The sequence below is a fragment of the Alosa alosa genome, chromosome 4, assembly GCF_017589495.1.
Source record: "Alosa alosa isolate M-15738 ecotype Scorff River chromosome 4, AALO_Geno_1.1, whole genome shotgun sequence".
In the NCBI taxonomy this organism is placed as follows: Eukaryota; Metazoa; Chordata; class Actinopteri; order Clupeiformes; family Clupeidae; genus Alosa; species Alosa alosa.
The window spans coordinates 4,763,947-4,785,671 of record NC_063192.1 but is presented as its reverse complement, the minus strand read 5'-3'; the positions used below and the strand labels follow the sequence as shown (position 1 = coordinate 4,785,671).

General features: G+C 44.6%; 1 protein-coding gene across 2 annotated transcripts in view; it reads right to left on the bottom strand.

Annotated features, from left to right (window-relative positions):
• The window catches only part of samd10b (sterile alpha motif domain containing 10b), an 82,632-nt gene extending 70,866 nt beyond the window's left edge, over window positions 1-11,766 (bottom strand). The window contains exons 1-2 of one of the 2 annotated variants that reach the window (XM_048241146.1): window positions 11,452-11,766; window positions 9,017-9,070 (exon numbers count right to left, since the gene is read on the bottom strand). In XM_048241146.1, the coding sequence (XP_048097103.1) occupies window positions 9,017-9,070; window positions 11,452-11,464 (67 nt within the window). In that variant the 5' untranslated portion in view covers window positions 11,465-11,766. The remainder of the gene's footprint in view (window positions 1-9,016; window positions 9,071-11,451) is intronic. The other variant, XM_048241148.1, reaches the window with a different exon arrangement.
• Between the last annotated feature and the right edge of the window lie 9,959 nt (window positions 11,767-21,725).

Below are 21,725 nucleotides of genomic sequence, written 5' to 3'. Positions count from 1 at the left end.
TGTGGATGCAATTCATAACGTAGTTAGTTCAAATAACGGTTCGTACTTCTCCTTTGGACAAGCACTTTTGAGTCTTGGAAAACACTTTTCCATTTACATCGATTTTGCAAAACATTCAGAGTCAATAAAATGAGCCCTGCATGAGTAACGAATACAAGCAGCTGCAAGTAAGCATGCTAAACTTGACATCCAAACAGTATTCTAAAGTTAGCTTTGAGATACTGCTTGATTGCATACTGTAACTTAACTTAGTTTAGTCTCCTCAATGTACTATGTTGTGATAAGACCTTAGCAGAGTTTACTTTAACTTTAATGCAGCAGTTTTGAACAAATTTGTGCAGCATGGATTTAATAGCAATTTAGCCCACTATCCTTCAACAATCCTGAATATTTTGTTAAATGCACATGTAGAGGAGGAGCAGCGGGCTCGTTACGAGAGAGAGAGGGCGGGGTGAGGAAAGGCTGTGTGAGTAATGTGCAGCTCAATGAAATTATTTTCTTATCTTTAATTTAAATAGTAGGCCTACAACATAGAACATCAATGTGTGGTGGCCGGTTTTGATTTCGTGGTGCCCAGCCACAGATTAGTCAACATATGGCAAACACTGAAGGTGTAAAAAAAAAATAATTAGCAGCACACGCTATGCTTTGACTAATCGACGCCATATTTTATTTAACGTGATTTTTTTATACGGCGCCATCGACACAAGTGTTCATCTCAACCTCATTACATAAGCAACGTTTGAAAACTCCTCCCCTGACCTCAGTGTATTCTTATTATAGGAACATTCTTACTTTTGAACAAGGCAGGATTATGTAACCCCAATAGTGGAGTAGTTGCATATCTGAAATGGCCGAAAATGGACTAAAAAATTACCCCACCCCCCGGGGGTAATATGATGAGCAAGCTCCCTAGCGAACACAATACACACACACACACACCCGCACACACACACAAATGCATAGACACATAAACAGAGACAAACAAATGAGCAAACATTAAGTCAGGCTCATTCACTCTGGCTCATTCAATCCTGTCTAAGTCACTCCTATTTGTTCCTGTCACTCTTTCTCTCGTCTTCACGGACTCGTCCAGTGTATACTGTATGTCGGCCATTGTTTTCCCCTGGCTCCACATCATTCTAAGGGGATGTCCAGGATTTAAGCTCCTTCTCCTCTGAGTCATATCTGTTAAGAAGCATCTGAAGTACACTTCCTCACATCAGGGGACATTTGATGCTAAATGTACTGAGCTAAGCCCAGACATTATACCTGATACTGTATCAGACAATGACAGTGAGACAAATGAGTGTACACAAATACACAAGCAAGCTCTCTTTCTTTCTCTATCTCTCTTACACACTCTCACACACACACACACATAAACAAATACATTGAATGCATTTCGTAGGTACAAACAACCACACACACACACACACACACACACACACACACACTTGGAGAACACAACAAATCCCCTCTAATCTGAGATAAGGTACACTCCGGGTGGATTTCAACAAAAGCAGGCCAAAAGGGCAGCATTACAGATCGCAGAGGCAACTTTCACCTCACAGAAACACACACACACACACACACACCATACACACACACACACACAGTGGGGCACCAGGAGCTGTTCCACTTCCTAAAGCACCAAAATTACATGAGATTAAATCAGAGCATTTTTATGGCCTCCCTTTATTTTGGCTGATGGGTTTTCATTACTGAGGCCTAAGCCAAAAACACGTTATAAAACAAAAATAATAGACGCATGAGATTGTCCATCTGTCCACCAGATCCGCAAGGACACTCATGAGCGGACACACTCTGTGAGAGGACAGGAGGATAGAGGAATAAAAGTGTATTTAAAAGGTTGGTGTGACGTTACATATGTGGATTTGCATATTCTCTGAAGACGCTTAACCAAGACATTTAACATGGCAGCAGCAGCGTTGCACAGAAGGATAGAAATATAACAGGACATTTGCACAACATGCAGGATTGTTGACCTTGAATAAGTTACTAAAAACACACACACACACACACGCACACAGACACATACACACACACACACACACACACACACACACACACACACACACACACACACACACAGGGGGAATGTACGATAAGTGAAGGTGTACTCTATGCCATCTGGTCTATCCATATGTAAGATCGACAGTATGACTCAGAGGGGGAGAACGGAGTGGTGTTTTAAATATGGGATGGTTTCCTGCATTACTGCGGCTATCGCAGGATTTGGGGATTGATGCGAGGCAGGCGGGTTTATTTCCCTGGCAGTTTTGGAGATCGTCCATGGAGAGATTTGAACAAGGAGCACAGGGGAGGGGTAGAGTGTGTGTGTGTGTGTGGGGGGGGGGTGTACACATTGTCCTGTTGCATCAGCTCAGAGGGGGGTGGAGAAGACAACCAGGGTTCAATGGTGGGGAAATATGGATCAAGACAGAAATAGGAGAGTGAGAGAGAGATAGAGAGAGAGAGAGAGAGAGATAGAGTGAGATAGAGAGAGCGAGATAGAGATATATATATATATAGAGAGAGATAGATAGATAGATAGAGAGAGAGATAGAGAGAGAGAGATAGATAGAGATAGATAGAGTGAGATAGATATATATATATATATATATAGAGAGAGAGATAGATAGATAGATAGAGAGAGAGAGAGAGAGAGAGAGAGAGAGAGAGATAGAGAGAGACATGATGGGCTGGCAGGCAAAGATCACGCTAGTCTTGGCAAGAAACACTGCAGCCTATGGTTTATGCAGCTTGGGGAATAAGTACACAAACACACACACACACACTTGAATGCATGCATGCACATGCACACACACACACACACACACACACACACACACACACTTGAACGCACACATGGACACACGCACGCGTGCACGCGCACACACATACACAGAGAGAGAGAGACAGACAGAGACAGAGAGAGAAAGAACCAAAGTTGGCATCCCCACAGTGATACTGGAAATGGAGCCAAGATTTAGCAGTGTGCTCACACCTGTGTGTGATAATGTACTGATTGTATAGGTTAAGGAACAGCTGGTAGAGGAAGACATGCAGAGGAAGTGAAAGAGAGGGAGAGAGCGAGGGAGATTCAAATCCCCTTCCTCCACTGTGACCTAGACTGACCATCTCCTGCAGGCCAGAAACTTCTGTCCCTCATCCATCATCATGATGCATTTGAGAGGGCAAAGAAGTTTCCAGAAAATGCAAGCTTGCTGTCCCTTCCCTCCCTCTTTTTCAGCCAATACTAGGTCATATTGGTGTTGTGCTTACTGGTTAGAAGTATGACTTTGTGCAAAACGCCTGCAAATCAGAGGAAGTGATGCTGCAGCTGCAACAGCTACTGCTAGGAGCTATAAGCAAGTTACCACACAGACACAAATAAATTGATCTCCAAATATACAGCCAACGCTCCAGAAGCTTCTGTCCATTTGGTAAATGATGGGCCTGGTGTCGACTCGGCAGTACTGTCAGTTCAGCATAGTCCTAAATAAGCACTCTGTTCTCAGTGCTCTGGAGTTCAGAAAGGGCATTAATGTAACTATCAGAGGATAGAGGTGCCTCATACAAATGTTGTATGTAGCATTACAATGGACCAAACCATTAGCGTTGCCTGAGTTTATGCCCTGGCAAAAGAAATGAGTTTAGTGAGATAAACAAATAGGAGAGAATTTATAGTAGGATAGGTTTATATGTAAACTCTCACTCCCTTTTTTCTCTCTCTCTCTCTCTCTCTCTTTCTCTGTGTGTGTGTGTGTGTGTGTGTGTGTGTGTGTGTGTGTGTGGCATTGCTCTGTCTTCACTGCTGTTTGCACGCAATACACAAACAGACACCTCTGAGCTGATGCAACAGGACAATGTGTACACTCTACCTGCCTAATTAAAAATTGTCTACACACACACACACAAAAATAAATAAATAAATATGAATCTGAAGACAAGTCTGTTTACATCAACATCTCCTGAGAGTCATTTCCTGCTGTGGCGTGTTAATGCACATTCACAGCATCATCCAGCACCTCACTCTCATCAGGACCCGAGTGGGTAAACTGGAGGAGGGGTGTTGGAGAAGGGGGGAGGAAGATGAGGGGGGGCAAATGTGATGGAGGGAAGCAGAAAAAAAACAGGGATGGGCCAGGAGATTAGGGCAGACAACGTAAGAGATGGAATAAGGTTGAAGGAGGAAAGGGAGAGCGAGAGAGTAAAAAAAATGGAAAGAAAGAACGAGTGAATCAGAATGAGAAATGGAGGAGAGAGAGAGAACAGGGGACACAGATTTAGAGAACAAGGGGGAAATGAGAAAAAACAAAAGAAAGATGGCAGGGTGAGAGAGAGAGAGAGAAATTGAGAGAGAGAGAGACATTTTCGGATGGCGGACTCTATTTTGAGGGAGGGAGGGGTGAAAAGGTGTTCATCATCGTCAGCCAGAGACGAGCGAAACGGAAGAGAAATGACTGGATCCCTCTCTCATGTTCGCACATATTTAATGTCCTCATTACCTAGCGGCCGAGCTGGCCGCCCCGCGATAGTACCAGGGAAGCACGGTGTAATTGCTTTTTTTGGGAGAGAGGGAGAGGAGAGACAGAGGGGAAAGGGAGAGAGAGAGAGGGAGAGAGAGAGGAGGAGAGAGAGTGGAGCGTGCCATGCATTCCTAACCTCCTGAAGTTGGGCATCAACAGACATGCAAGTGGACTGTCTGTGATAAGGAATCCAGCACACAAGCATGGAGCAATCCGTCACAGCTTGCGTGAGTGTGCTAGTATGTGTGTGTGTGTGTGTCTGTCTGGGTGTGTGTGTGTGTGTATGAGAAAGAGAACTGGGGATTGTTAGGGCCTAATGGGGACGTTCAAAAGGACATCCAATTACCACCATCTACCTGGAGAGACTTAAACCGGGAACTGTTCTACCATTTCAAATATGATTTGGGATTAGATGGGGGATTCTTATGGCCATTAAATATGGGAAAGTAATCCGCTCCTCAGCTCGCGGCAACACCGGAACATGGTGACAAATGTTGCCATGGCGCTCGCTTGTCTCCTCTGAGGCCGTGGCGTGGGGATGATGCATGTTCCTACAGCAAGCCACTGAGGAATCCCTGCCCTCCTCCATCACTACTTCAAAAAAAACGATGTTTTTCACATGTATGTGACAGAGAAGGGAGGAGAGAGAGAGAGAGAGAGAGAGAGAGAGAAAGAGATAAGGGTGAAGGAGAACGGATAAGAAGCAATGAGAGAAATACAGAACGGATAAGAAGCAATGAGAGAAATACAGAGAGAGGCAGTAAGAGAGAGAGAGAGAGAGAGAGAGAGAGCGATAGATTGAGAGTGATTAATTAAGTGCAGTGCAGAAACCCCAGCGTCTACATGAGGGGACTAAACTTGGCAGGGTAAGTTTTGTAGCTCACGGGTACAATTTTTGCTCCATCTTCTTCGTCGAGCGGAAATTGTCGATTGCACACACGCTCCAGGCCACGAAGCCAGCGTCATTAGAGCTCGTAGCTGCCACTAGCACTAGCATGTGACGAGTGCAGAATAAGGGAACCTACTGTACTCTGTGAAAATGATTCTTAATTAGTATACTAGTATTACCCTATTAATTAGTATCACACACACACACACTACTCTTACACACTACTTACACTGCTCTCTCTCTCTCTCTCCTCTTTCTCTGTATCTGTCACTCTCTCTCTCACACCTACATGTACACACACACACACATACTTACTATTGCATTCTTTCTCTCCTCTCTCCCTCTTTCTCTGTATCTGTCAATCTCTCTCTCACAGACCCACACACACACACACACACACACACACACACACACACACACAAACACACACACACTTCCCCCTTAAACTCCTATCCTTCTCCAGCCTCAGCATCTCGGAGAGGAGACCACTAATTAAAGGAGAGATATTGGACACGGGCCTGTGCGTTTCTTAATGTGATGGGAGGAGAGGAGGAGGGGAGGAGAGGAGGGGAGAACGAAGAAGAGAGGCGACGTGAGAAGAGGAGAGGAGAGGGAGAGCAGGGAAGAAAAGGAAATGAGAAGAGAGAAGGAGAAAGGAGGAGAGGAGAGGAAAGGAGTGGAGAGAAGATAAGGGACAGCGCTGGAGCCACATTGAGGTTGCTGGGCCGGAAACAAATTAGCCAGGAGCCAAGAAAGAGAGAGAGAGAGAGAGAATAGGGAGAGAAAAAAAAAAGGGAGGAAAAAAAGAGGAAGAAAGAGTAAGATGTGAAGAAAGAGAGAGAAAGTGAATAGGGAGAAAAGGGAGGAAAAAAAGAGAGAAAGAAAGAGCAAGATATGAAGAAAGAGAGAAAGAAAAAGGAAGAGATAGGGTTAGATGTAAAGAGAGAGAGAAAGAAAGAGACAGAGTTAAAGTGAGAATGGAGTAAGAGAAAGAGCTATGAAGAGAAGAGAGAGATGTGGAGAGAGAGAGAGAGAGAGAGAGAGAGAGAGAGAGAGAGGGAAAGATGATTAGCTGCCCGTGCCAGTGAAGCGGATGACAGGCGCTCCCTGATCGCGTGCAATTATCTAAAACTCAACACTGCTAATGCCCAACCACAGAGGTGCCCACCACTGTCATGTTGCCCGCCAATCTAAACTCACCACGGCCCCTGGACATCACCCACCCACAACTACCCCACCCTACTCAAGCCCCAGTCCACAAGTGCCACACCCCCACCCACAGTCCCAACACTGGTCCTCTCATCTGCTTCAACCACTCACTCGGAAGAGGACACTGTTGATTTAAAGGAAATTGATCGCCCTCCACTGTGAGCACTTAATCAATGTGTTTGAAGTCTCTAAAGAATCATGGGTAAATGTTTATTAGCCTACTCCCCTCCCCCTCCACTCGCTACCAAACCACCTCACTCTCCCCCCATTCTCCATCCAGCTGCTTCTCTCTCTTTTTTCTCTCTCTCTCTCTCTTTCTCTCTGCTTCTCTCTCTCAGGGGATTACACACACACACACACACACACACACACACACACACACACAAACACCTTGCTCATCAATCAACATACTGCTGCATTCTTCTCCAAATGTCCATATTAACAACCCCAACCTCCCCACCCTCCACCCCTTCCCAACAATTCCCTTTCTCCTACCAGCGTCTTTCCTGGCTCCAGTGGAGACCCAATTCACAGCCTTTCCTTTCTGCCTGGCTGAAGCGGGGCTCGTTTGAGATAGGGGGCAGTAAGTGGCACAGGTGTTCCTGAAAAGCGTAAACTGGACGTCCCAGTGCCTCAGACTCTCATTAGACAGCCGGCGGTACATGGCAGGAAAGAGCGGCTCTCCGCTCGCTGAGTTATTTTCAATGCCTGCTTCCGACTGCTCTTGTTCCCTGGCCACAATGGAAGTGATGATTTAAATGGGAGTCGTTTTAAAATGTGGACATGGGGATGTGTTCTGAGGACAAAAACAACACCTGTTCACCTATTATTCTCTTTCTTTCGTTTGTCTTTCTGTCTCTCTCTCTCTTAACTCTGTCTCTTCCTTTCTCTCTCTCATTCTCTCTCTCTTCACATCTTTCTTTTTTCCCTCCCTTTTCTCCCTATTCTCTCACTCTCTCTCTCTTTTCCTCAGGTTGTACAGGGTTGGCTTGGCTGTGAGGGGTATGTGTGAAAGGTGGGTCCCATGAGTACTGCTGGAGTGAGAGAGTGTGAGTGCGGATAAGAGGATGAGAGAGCGAGAGGCCATTCAGTCCAACAATGCACCATGACAGAGAACCTGCTGTGACAAGGGTCCAGAAACCATAGACATGCGTGCGCGCACACACACACACACACACACACACACACACACACACACACACACACACACACACACACACACACACACACACACACACATATGTATATATACCGTTAAGACATACACAAGATCACATACATCCTGTCCCACTTCAGATTAGGAGCATAATCCACTATCTGTTCAGAGAGGGAGAGAGATGGAGGGATGGAGAGAGGGCTGAAAGGGTGAACGGATGGGGGAAGGGAGAGAAAAAACCCAGAGATCCTGGCATGAGGAGCAATGAGATGGATCAGAGGGGCTGTGTTGAATCCCCCCTCTCTCTTTCTCTCTCTCACACACACACACACACACACTTTCCACGGCGTGATATATCGCTCACTCACAGAAACACAATACAGCACACTGTACTTCTCTCATACACACAAACACCACACCCCCAAACACACACACACACACACAGCTTCTTGTCACATTGGCCACACCAAAGGCACATGGATCCTGCATCAAACGCGCCACAAAACCACCTTTTGGGAAGAGCAAATGGCAGCCGAGACAACAGCTCTGGCACGGGCCAGCGGGTGACAAACACAACAAATCCAGCTACACGGTAACAAAAGAAATAAAACAGCTGTTTCCTGTCTTTCTTTCTCTCATTCCCTCGCTCCCTCCCTCCCCCCCTTTGGCTCTCTCTCCCTCCAGTCTCACTCCACTTGTTCTGCTCAGCAGACTACCTTAGGCTGACGTTCAATAGGCCAGCATTCAGTTCAATGGGCAGACTGTTCAATCTAATCAGACCCCTTTAGGGAAGTCTGTACACAACAAACAGCTTTTTTTACCAGAAATGGTCACAATTCCAGAGAGGGATCATGGCTGGGCGGTATGGGATGTGACGGGGGGGAAACTCATTTTTCTTGAGTATCAGTGTGCCTTTTCCTCAATGAAAAATGGTGTGAGAGAGTGATATAGCCCAACAGAAAATGACATTCAGAAGCGAGGCAAGAGCTGTTTGCAAATCAATTAAACTGGGGCTGCTTACTCGAACAGATAAATTAGATTCTAAAGCTACGAAATGTGTGGTGCGCCAGGGCGTGTGCAAAGCACAAGTGGCCTGGCAGAGAGAGGACAGAGAGAGAGAGAAGATAGAGAGGAGAGAGAGAGAGAGGAGAGAGAGAGAGAGGGAGAGGCACGCAATCAGCTGTTAGGTTGAAAAACAGTTCATACATATTAATCTGGCTCTTCCTCTTCTCCACCAACAGACGCCAGTCACACTCAAACCTACAACCCAGAAAACCATTCAATTAGTGTCAGTGTGTGTGTGTGTGTGTAAATGTGTTTGTGAAGATTTATTAAGAGAAGGGATGTATGTGTGCATTTGGCTTTCTGTGTGTGTGTGTCGGCCCCTACACACAGCTGCGTGCGTTGCGTTGCTGGAGACGCATCCCATTCACTTTACATGGGCTCACGTCATCCGCTGTCAACTGAATTGTGGGTCCGTCAAGGCCGCGCTTTCTCCGTGAAGCCGCGCTGAGAAGTTCAGCTGTTGCTGCACCGACAGACGGCACCGGCCAATCAAGCCAATCGACTGACAGCACCAACCAATCAAATTACGGTTATACTTCAAGTCGTTTGCATAGCTACCGTCGGGAACACCCACTGGCATGCGGAACGCAACTGTGTGTAGGAGCCGTGTGTGTGTGGTGTGTGTAAATGTGTTTGTGAAGATTTATTAAGAGTATGGATGTATGTGTGCATTTGGCTTTCTGTGTTTGTGTGTGTGTGTGTGTGTGTGTGTATGAATGTGTTTGTGAAGATTTATTAAGAGAAGGGATGTGATGCCTATATGAGTGCATCTGGCATTCTGTGTGTGTGTTTGTACGTCTGTTGATTCATTGACACATTGAAGGATGTGTTTACCTATAAGTGTATTGTGCACTGTGTCTGTGTGATTCAATTCATCAATGTGCATCAATGTGTGTGTGATTCAATTAATCAATTCATCAATGTGTGTGTGTGCGCCACATTTGAACATGTGGCTAACCTTCAAAGTGACCATGACCAACTCTGCTCCACTCTGCAATTAGTGTTAGATTACATTAGAGTGGGATACCTGGTGGCAAGACCTTCCTCTCATAAACAAAGTCCATCTGGAACACACATGGCCACACTGGTAAGGAATTTTAGTAAGGTAGGCCAAGGTAGGCCCGACAGAATGAAAGAAGACCAATTATCAATTTTAACCTCCTGTGGACTTGGCTATAGCCGACAAAATGCACACGTGGTTAAACTGTCTTTGTCATGGCAGACCGACTGACCCTGCTGCAGCCTAACAGACAACGTGATTGTGTTTGTTTATTCAGAATAAACACACTGCAGCCTATTTCCGGAGAGCGTCATGCACTTCTCATTTATGCCGGTAAGCCAGACGTTCCCATGGGTTCAATGTCCCTGTTAATTAGTTTAAGCAAGAACAACCAAAGCACGGATAAATACATGGATGTTTTTTTTGTCCTGCCGTTGCCACTCTGTTACACCCATTTTTATATTACATAAGTCAAAATAACCACTATACTAAATAATCTATATACAGTAAACAACTATTGATCTTTTTTTTTCCAGACGGCAACATAGTTGGTTGAACATCCTTTACATTTCCCGGCGGTTCGTCCATTTGCCTTCAGACAAGCTGCTCTAAAAGACCAATTAGTGTTAAGTGCTGGTCAGGATTGAATGGAAAAAATAAACAGCTCCCTCCTTACCATCACCAGCCTCTACGCCCAAACACAGGTAGGTCAAATAGACCCGTGTTCTCATACCTTTACATTTAGCCAAAATGTTATTATTGAAACACATATTGCCTAACTGGTCATCAGTCCATCCAAATACGCGATAAGCGTGTGATAGCTCTCAAAATGCCATGAAGCCACGCGCAGGAACTGTGCTTTCCATTTCAGCACCATACCATGGCGGTGGCCGCGGGCAAGACCGAGTAACAAAGCTTAATGAGCTCCTGGATAAAGTGCTTACTTCATCACACTAAGATGGAGATTCGTTTAGAGTAAACTAAAACAAAAGCTTTGGTTGACAAAATTGAGGAATTGGGGGGCATGTACTGAATAACACGGATTTTGTTGATGAAAACAAAAACAACGCATTATCAAAGACAACTTCCCAGACGTCTAATAAGTTTAACAACAAGAAAATGTGTTTGGTGCAGCCCAGTGTTTGTGTAACAATACCGTACAGTTTCCAGCTCTTTACGACGTCCTGACCGCAACTAATTGAGAAACAGGCTGCATTATTTAAGTCGACTTAGCCTTTTTTGAGAGGGTAGGCTGTACACAAGCGCGTATTTAGTAATTAACAAACTTTTAAATAACTAGCCTAAGGCTTTGTCAACGGACCCTTATAAGACACAACCATAGACAGGAGCGTCTTTTCAGCGCATGGGGAATTGCCTCTAAATACTAGCCAGGAATCCAGGAGACAAATTCGTCTAAAAAGGACCCCACCAGGTTTACATTTGGCCAGACTAACCCACATGTGCAGATTATGACAATGTCATGTATGTATCGGGCTAGCTGTTATCCTCGACACAAGCTGTCACAGAGAGCACATCTGTGCATGTAAAGTAAATACAAGTCGTGCGTTCTCCTTACCGTCCACAGCCATGGAGGGTATCAGCGCGTATCTCTCCGTGGTTGTTTTAGCAATAGACCTCCATGCTTATCGGCTTGTGGTTGAGAGGGAGAGCGGCTAGACCTCCTCCTCCTGTAGGGTCTTAGAAGACGCGACGTCTGCAACCGCTTGGCTTAGACTGGATTCTTCCTCCTGTGGCAGCGTACCAAACAGCAAACGCGCGACTTTCTAGTGTCTCTCCACTCAAAATCCTCCCTTCACTTCACTTGGCATTCACAGAAAGTAGAGTGAAGCATCCGGCGCGCGGAGAAGGCAGACAGGCAGCACTCGGATAATTTTTTTAACTCCTCCCTCTCGCACCTGACCACTGGAAAGACAGGGTCAGATGAATAGCCCAGGCATGACCTTCTTCTGGCTAGCCGTAGGCGTTGTACTGTTTATCAATGTGATCGGACAATACACCATTTCCAGTTAGAATAAGCAGTAGTCTATATACAGAAAATGATAAATATATTCTGCAACAAAAACTGGTCAGTGGCAGTAGGCTGGATTTTCTTATTTGTTGTGATACGTGGTCATTTTAGCATTGAACATATATATAGTGGATTTATCAGTGCCTGGTAAACTTAAAGCCTGTTTGGCAGTAATTTACTCCTTTGGCATTAGGAGTAATTTACTAATTTGACTATTTCATTACTTGGCACAAAAGACATTATAAATGCAATCACAGCAGCAGATAAATAAATACAACAGTGCCACAATAGTAAATTAAGTGAGGGTATTCACAATTTTGTAAATGTGTTCTTTAATTTAAATGGTTTGAGAAAAAGGACAGAGTTAGACTCAATTGAGGTTTAGGTTGGCTGAACGAATATAATAGCAGGGTTTGAAGCCACAGTCGAGATACGTATGGGAGGTCTCTTGTGTGTGCACAGCTCAGTGAACCATCCGCTTGTCTTCACAACAGGGATGTCAATTGACCCTGTGTGTGTGTGTGTGTGTGTGTGTGTGTGTGTGTGTCAGCATCTGTGTCTGTTCGAGAGAGATACAGAAAAATAATTTACATACTCAGAGAAAAGGCTCCTCCACAATATGATCAAGGAGGAGTCTTTCTCTGCTTTGCTGTACCTAAAGAAACTAGACTCCTGTGGACCTGAAAGACCAGTAGGCCCCTTTCATCCACCTGTAAAGTATTGGATTGAACACACCGAGCAAACAGCTGCTTTGCGGATCAAAGAGCCTCCACAGGAGTAATACAAGTCTTTCAAGCTCTTCAGAATAATGTTTCTGGACAGGCAACACTGTCAAACAACATACATTGGCCATGTGTGCTCTTTGATGCAGCATTCAATGTGGAGGTTTTCTTTGTATTTGCTAGGGTGAGGCTGTGGATTTGCTAGGCATGGAGGGAGTGCATTTCTCTAGACAAGCTCATGGCTTTACAAACACTTGACTACAGAGGAAACAATGCACAGCAGCAGGGTCTATTTCTGTACTGTGTGACCTAAAGCCAGTTATGGACTACTGTGTAGCCCCAGGGTCCACTCCCCACACAGTCACATGTGGACGAGAGAGGAATTGAGCTGGAGACTATATAGAGCAGGACGCTGGCCAAGGACATCAGAGCACGGTCGTCTGAAACCCTACAGCTCTCATTCTACTGGTCCGCCACCATGTTGTTATAGCCACGAGGGTACAGCGTGTTGGCTTCCATCATGTATATCTTTCTTTTTTCTCACTTTGTTGCCCTCCCTCACTCTTTCTCTCTTTCTCTTTGTAGACCTCATGGGCAGTGGTCCATTTGTGAATGTAGCCATACACAGAAACGCTGTCAAGGATCTGTCATGGCCGAATACAGAGGACAGGCTCTTGTGCTGGTAACTCCATTTAACACGGATTGTTATCAAAGCTCTGGTTGTCATTAGAAGGGGATGCAGTCCTCTTTGCAGTCCTCTTTCTTCTGCTTTGCTCCTCAGTTTTCTTTGACCGCGAGGATTTTTTCTTTTTTCTTTTTTTGAAGGAAAATAAGACTTTGCACAAAGAAATCCTCCTTGGAGTTGAGGCATAGTTCACACAAACAACTTACAAAACAAGACAACAAAAGAATGGTTGTTTTAGCATAGCGTTTCTGCATGCTTCATATTACACAGAAATAGAAACCTTCGTTTGTATGCGCATTCAAAGCTATTGTGCATTCATGCAGCTCACTGTGTGCATGTTAAGGACATTAGTGGGCATGCATAGATATGTGACAACCTTATTCAGCAGAAGTAATGAAATCTACTGAAAAATATGCAAGCAATTGAGAAAACATTTTACATTGACTGACTGTGTGGTCTTCCAAGATGACATCCTTCAGCTGAAAGAACATTGACATTGAGTCCTTGTCATGTCACACTGGTACAACTGAAATAGGATGACTTGCCATCTCTAATGGGTGGGTGGTGCACGTTTTAAAAGCATTAGAGAGAGGAAGAAAAAAACAACTTGGCAAAATACAAGTAGCCTACATTCCTCTGTGGAAGAATTGCAAACATGATAACAGAGACAGAAACCAGTGGACGAGAATAGGTCTTTGTAGATGCAAGGCAGCTGGAATGAAATAGTGGTGTGTCTAATTTGTGATCAGCACACAGTGCCAGCAGGTGCCAATCATTCCTCTGAAGCCGCGGACCATGAACCGCATGGCATAGGAGCCGCCTGATAACAATTTTGATCGCGCCATAGCGCCCTGGTATGACTACGCGCCTGGCAGGGGACAAGCGTTGCCACGGCAACCCACACAAAATAGTGAAGTTTACTTTTGTCGACATACTGGAACTATTGATTTTTGACGTTCCTTGCTGAGGCGGGTGGTGTTATTGAGAGGCAGACGCATAATACTAACTTTGAAGCAGTCTTACACTAGTGGAACAAAGCCTTTAGCCCAATGGAAGCCAGTCACTGTTGGAGCGCCTGAGGATTTGAGAAGAGGGATAGGGCTGACATGTTGTATCATCTTAATCTTAATGGCTGAGACTGTTAAAGGCTGGGGCTGTTATAATCAGAATGTGGTTTTTACTCATACACTGTAAACCTTCCCGCCTGATATCACATTTCCAAGACAGTAAAGGTGCACAGGATTTATGGAAGTGATATATTTCGTAAACTACCATTGTTATCACCACATCCCATACCTCTACACCACAGCCCAGCTCCTGTGATTTATACTAGTGTGTGCATGAGTGTAAGTGTGTGTGTGGGGGGGTCTGCATGTGTGTGTGGGTGTGCATATGTTTGTGTGTCTGTGTTTGTGTGTGAGTGTGTGTGTGTGTTAGAGGGGGAGTGTGTTAGTGAGTCAGTGAGTGAGTGAGTGAGTGTGGGGAATGAGTGTATATCTGTGTGTGTTTGTGAGACTACATGGTAGAGAGAGGGAGAGAGAGAGAGAAACGAGACAAAGAGACACTATATAAATGTCTGATTTAAATAGCATGAAACAGGGCCATGGCTGTTTTTACCATTCCTCTCACATCCCCTTCCCTGGGCCCAGTCTTATGCAAATCAGCAACAGCGGTGACTAGCGACAGCATCACGCTTTCAGCCCCGGAATCTTCTCTCTGTTTATCTGTCATGCTCGTTTGGGTGAACACAGCATGGTCCAGTACGCGGCTTATTGGGGAAACATTTCTCTGGCAGGCCACAGCCCAGCACCGCACAGCGACGGCCTTGGCTAACAAACGCCGGAAAAAATGAAAGCGCCCGAGCCACATCCATTTGCTGCCTCTGATGCTCAGATAAGATGGAGAGAAATGAATTTTTCCCTGTTACGCAGCCACCAATGCCTGAGCTGAGGTGCAGGCACTTCAGCAGAGAACCTAGTCGTGCCACTGAGAATCCCCCCCAACCCCCTGCTCCATTTAAGACAGCGGTAACTACAAGGCCCAGCTAAACCAAATGAATGATTTTAACGGAGAGTTCCGGCGATTTTTCACGTAGATCTCTGAGATCAGAGATCTACCGGTATGTAAAAAATAGCCGGAAAATAGCCTCATAGTGTACGGGTACTGAGGTAGCAGGTTGTCTGAGATTTGAATGCATATTGTCGCTGTCATAGCTACTGTACAGTATGAAGGTAAAGTCAAAGCTAAGATCGTGCTCTGTCAGGTGATATGCATGTGATATCAGCGTGATTAGAACTTCGTGAGCAATCCAACAGAGAAGAATGGGTGTACATTTTGCATTTTTCGCCCATCGCAGATCATTTCTCAGGGGGGGCAGGGTTTATCCCCCTAGACACACCCCTGAGTCAAGGTTATTTTTTAGCAGATGTAAAAAGACATATAGCACACTGTGCCAATGTGTTATAAATGTGTCCAGACATACAATACAAGTTCTGCTTAAAGAGGTGGTTCAGGATTTTGGACATAAGACCTTATTTCCAAGTAAGCAAGTGTGATATTTATCAGTGGAGACCGTTTTCAGCACGTTTCATCCAGTCCTTCTAATTGCAGAGTTACTTGGGTGCTAGGCTAAGCTTAAGTCAGCGGTATGTGCTAGCCTGCCACTAAAGACAGTCTTACCCACTCCAAAGTACACCTGAGGCAAATTCCAGACAATCGATGTAAATGTCTGTGTTGATAGAATAGTGTAAGAAATACAACTACCCTTGCATCGGCGTTGCAATAGTTATACTTTGGTCCCTAAAGTTGTTAGTAGTCATTTTCGGACTGATATTACCAAGGAGGCGCTTTTACTGTTTGCAGTACTACTAACCGGAGCAAGCGCTGCTAAGAAACTAGTCCTTCAAAATGACGTTGAAATGCAAGGATAGAATAGCGTTAGAAATAACACTGTCAATACAGACATTTACATCGATAGTCTGGCGTTATAATTTATTTGCCTCGGGTGTACTTTGGAGTGGGTAAGACTGTCTTTGGTGGCAGGCTAGCACATACCGTTGAGGCTAGCACCGAACTCTGCAATAAGAAGGACTGGATGAAACGTGTTGAAAACGGTCTCCACTGATAAATATCACACTTGCTTACTTGGAAATGAGGTCCTATGTCCAAAATCCTGAACCACCCCTTCAAACAGAAACGGGAAGAGTTCTGCTTAAATTGGAACCCAGGTTCAAATTGGACTCACAGTTCTTTCCTGATCCCACTCTTTCTTACATTCTCTTCCTGTCACTCTTCAGGTAAAAGCCCCCAAAATATACTGAAACAAACAAGAATATTTGTATATAATAGTGGATAGTGTGGTCTTTTGAGATGCTCAGATTGCTTAAAAGCATCTGAGATCAGGGCCTCTCTTTTGCTCAGTCCAACATTTTTACAGTGCAGAACACAGGCGTGCCTCTGAATCAAAATTTCAAATGATCTGTAATTGAAACAGGCCTGCTGAGAATCAAAAGGGGGCCCATCCAGACTCCTTGTCGCCTGAAAATGAATTCTTGAGGCACGACGCGCCGGGAATCAAAAACATTTTTTAACGTGCCATCTTCTGTTTTATTCTCACTTTAACAACTGCCGGCGATGAAACAATCTTGTGTTTTGTGTTTTGTTGCTCTGCAGTTATTTTGTGGTACTCTGCTATTACACCTGCATAGCTGATACATCCTTGTCTCTCTCTCTCTCTGAGTGGATGCTGTCCGGTAGGAGCCAAATCAGTCAATGTCACAGCCAAGGTCTGGTTAGATCCACTGTTGTTCTGAGAAAGGTAAAAACAACCCCCGCCAACTCGCTGAGGATGTGGGGCCAAAGACTGTGGAACAAATATCTATCACTCTCAAACTAATACCGAGAAGCACACAGCCTCAAACAGAGACTGGTTTCAGTCAATAATGTTATTTATTATGACCGCCCGCTTAAGCTGCATGCGATAGGTTTAGTCAGATTTTTTTTTCTTTCGATGCCCAAATTTCCGTCAATGATTCCCGGGACACTGAAAGACCGGGGTACACCAAACTTGGTGGGCATGTAACCCCACATGGATAGCATGGAACCATCGTTTTTCGTTTTGATCTGTAGCCCCCCGGCTGGACTGGACCCCGAAGGAGGAGGGTAGGGCAGACACAGTTTTCTGTGAATATCTCGAAAACCGTAGGGTTTAGGAGGACCATTTTTTTTTTTTGTATGTTGATCTCAAGGGGCCATGTCAACCCATTCCATAACCACTCATTTCATGTATAGCGCCACCTAGTTAAACACAAAAAGTAAAAATGAGGTGTTGTAATTGAAGGTATCTGTGACCTAACATAGTCAAAACTGAACGAAATTGGAAGTGTAGGATCATTATGACACCCTCTGTATGCACGCCAAGTTTTGTGGAATTCCGTTCATGGGGGGCCACACAATAAATTAATTTATGTTACTATACACCAACTGGCCTGTAGGTGGCCGGAGACAGTTTTCTGTGAATATCTCGAGAACCGTAGGGCCTAGGAGGTCCACCTTTTTTATGTATGTTGGTCTTAAGGGGGCATGTCAACCCATCCCATTACCACTTATTTCATGTATAGCGCCACCTAGTTAAAAATTAAAAAGCAAAAAATTAGGTGTTTTCATCACAATATCTCTGGCTGACAAGGTCAAAACTGCACAAAATTAAAAGTGTAGGATCATTATAACACCCTCCGAATGCATGCCAAGTTTTGTGTACTTTTGTTCATGGGGGGCCTTACAATAAAATAATTTATGTGTACATTTAGTGACATACACCAACAAGGATTCCCGGGACACTGAAAGACCGGGGTACACAAAACTTGGTGGGCATGTACCCCCACATGGATAGCATGGAACCGTCATTTTTCGTTTTGATCTGTAGCCCCCCGGCTGGACTGGACCCCCCAAAAGGAGGGTAGGGCAGACACAGTTCTCTGTGAATATCTTGTAGGGCCTAGGATGACCATTTTTTTCCGTATGTTTGCCTCCAGGGGTCATGTTAACCCATTTCATGTGCACACATGTGCACAAACAGATACACACACACACACACATTCATTCACAGTAATCATACGTATGACACATACTCACACAGTAGACATATGTACGCTTGCATGCACAGGTACACACACAAGCACACACACACACACACACACACACACACACACACACACACACACTCACACACACACAACATAAACATAACACAAACAATCAAGAATTTCTCAGAATTATGAACAGGCAAGATGGAGGTGGGGTTGTATAAAATGAATTTTACATGTGAAATCTATGAACTAATCATGTGTTGGTACTTGTTGTCTAGCAGATGCCAGTGAGAATTGAGTGTGGATAATGCAATTTAGTGAGACAGTTAGAATCATATAGGCCTTTCAGCGTGATTTCTTTTTGTGGGAAAAATGTGCTGGACTGGGCGGCGGTCATATTTTGTACCGCTCTGAGGTACATCTAGTTTCAGATGTTTTCTCCTCAGGATGAAAAGAAGATTGAGTGGGAAAGGGGCAGAGGAATCATGTAATGATAATTAAATGATAAATAAATTAACTGGCAGAAAGCTTCAAGCTAACATACTTATGTTAAAAAGTGGTAGCATTCTTGTTTGACCCATACACTCGGGATAAAACACTCACACACTCCCATACGTGGGCAGCCGTGGCCAACTGGTTAGCGCTTCGGACTTGAAACCGGAGGGTTGCCGGTTCGAACCCCGACCAATAGGCGCGGCTGAAGTGCCCTTGAGCAAGGCACCTAACCCCTCAAAGCTCTCAGAGCGCCGCTGTTGTTGCAGGCAGCTCACTGTGCCTAGTGTGTGCGTCACGTCACTGTGTGTTTCACTAATTCACAGATTTGGATAAATGCAGAGACCAAATTTCCCTCACGGGATCAAAAGAGTATATATACTTATACATAATTACACACAGACATACACATAATCACACACTCAATTAAATGAACACAGACAATTGATTAACTTGAGCGTTTTGTAATTAAATCGATCAATAAGATGATAATTTAAGTGTGCAGTCATGGACATCACAGGCAGATAATCAAGTCTCAAGTTCGGCTGCCTGCCTCACATGGATATACACCCGATCAGCCAGAGCCAGTTGCAAGGAGGAGAGAGATAGGAAAGTCCAGATTGGGTTCTAAATGTAGAAAGTGCAGTATGTGCAGAAGGCTGCCGGTGCATGTATGAGTCTGGCCTGTTCCTGCCACGGCGGCTGCTGCCTCTGCTGCTCGTCCTTCCACTCTTGTACTCGGACAGGTCCAGAGAGAGAATGGATAATGAGCAGCCTCGGCCAGCTCCCTGGAGAGTTTCTATTACCAATGCTAAAGCTCATGCTCTCTCTCTCTGTTTCACTCTCTGTCAAACTCTTCCTGTCTAACTCTCTCTCTGTTTCACTCTCTTCTCTCTCTGTCAAACTCTTCCTCTCTAAGGGCCCTATCATGACAAGTCAAAAGCGCATTGTCACTCATCAAAAGCTAATTCAAATTTAGTAGGATGTCCAGTCCACATTGGGAGGGTTTTCGTTATCAAACATTGAGCGCAGGGCGCAACAAGGTGTTCCTAGTTTTTTTAATCAGTCATGGGTGTGTTTGGGGCGTATGACATCATTTAAACCAATGAGAACGACATCTGCTATTCCCTTTAACGGCGCAAAGCGCGATGTCAAATAAATGCATTGGTATTTTAACATTCAACGGCACATTTGAAGGAGGCTGCTTGCGAGACCGTATGGAATAGTCATTCCACTAAACTATGCTTTACTAAAACCTAGCATAGCCTTCACGCATTTGCACTCCTCTATTATTTGAACTCATTGGCAAAGTGAAACTAACTTCAGCATGGTGTCAGTCAACGACAAGACAGTTATATGCAGTTACTTTCACTATTGACTGACAATGGGTTACCATCGAAAACATGGAAAAAGCAACACTTACCCTAATATTGGTCAAATGACTGAATAACATATAGCTGCAAGCAGCAATGTGGGGGCCTAGCAGTGTGCTATAGCAGGAATGGTGCTGCCATGGCATGAGCAAGCACTCACAGCAAGTTTGATGGCAATTGGATAAAGAATCCAGAGAAACAAGCTCATTTACTTTGTTAGTGCCCCTAGAGGCCAAATTACACCAATGTCCTTAATTGTGCGTTCTCACAATCAGCTACCATGTCCCTCTACCAAGTTTGGACTTCATACACCAAAGTGTTGCTGAGATGTGAGCTCACTTTCTTTATTACAGCACCCCTAGTGGCCAAATGAGACCACTTTCCTTGCATGTCCTCACAATCAGCTAATATGTCCCTGTATCAAGTTTGGACTTCATACATTGAAATGTTGCTGAGATATGAGCCCACTTCCTGTATTACAGCGCCCCCTATAGAGGCCAAATGATGCCAATTTCCTAGTGCGTCCCCACAATCAGGTACCAAGTCTATATACCAAGTTTGGACTTTGTACATCAAAGTGTTTATGAGATAAGAGCTCACTTCCTGTATTGCAGCGCCCCCTATAGAGGCCAAATGATGCCAATTTCCTAGTGCATCCTCACAATCAGATACCAAGTCCCTGTACCAAGTTTGGACTTCATACATTAAAGCGTAGCCGAGATGTTAGCCCACTTCCTGTTAGGCGGCATCGTCGCCATGTGTGATTGGCTGTCACGGGCAAATAAACTTGAAATTAAAAAATCTGACAAGTATCGTTTGTGCGGCTTGGTTTGAAGATCATCTCCGCCAAGTTCTGTGAAAATGGGATGAAATTTGTAACCGCTGAAACTTTTAAGTAGAATTTGGACTAAATCCAATATGGCAGAGGTCCAATATGGTGGAAAGGGACGGATAGGGTCGATGAACTCGGGATGGTCCAAGGATTCAGAAGCTATTGTGAAAATCAGACAAAAGAGTCAAGGATCACGCGCATGAACGAATGTCCAGCATTGAACTGGTGGTGGCGCTAGAGTGTTCAATGTATATGCATACAAATTGCTGTGAGTGATTGGGACAGTGTCCTGACTAATGGTATCAAGTTTTGTTATGTTAACTCAAAGTGCCACAATCAGATACCAAGAGATGTTAGTCCACTTCCTGTTTGGGCTTCATGTTAGCCCACTTCCTGTTAGGCGGCATCGCCATATTTGATTGGCTGTCACGGGCAAACAAAAATGAAATTGAAAAATCTGACAAGTATCTTTTGTGCGCTCGGGCAGAAGATCTCCGCCAAGTTCCGTGAAAATCGGATGGCAGGTTTCGTACAACACAAGTGAACTTTATTTGAGTTTCAATTCATCTGTTCTTTTGTTCGTTACTTGTACAGTATGTGTGCTGCATCAAAGAGGAAACAAACAGAAAA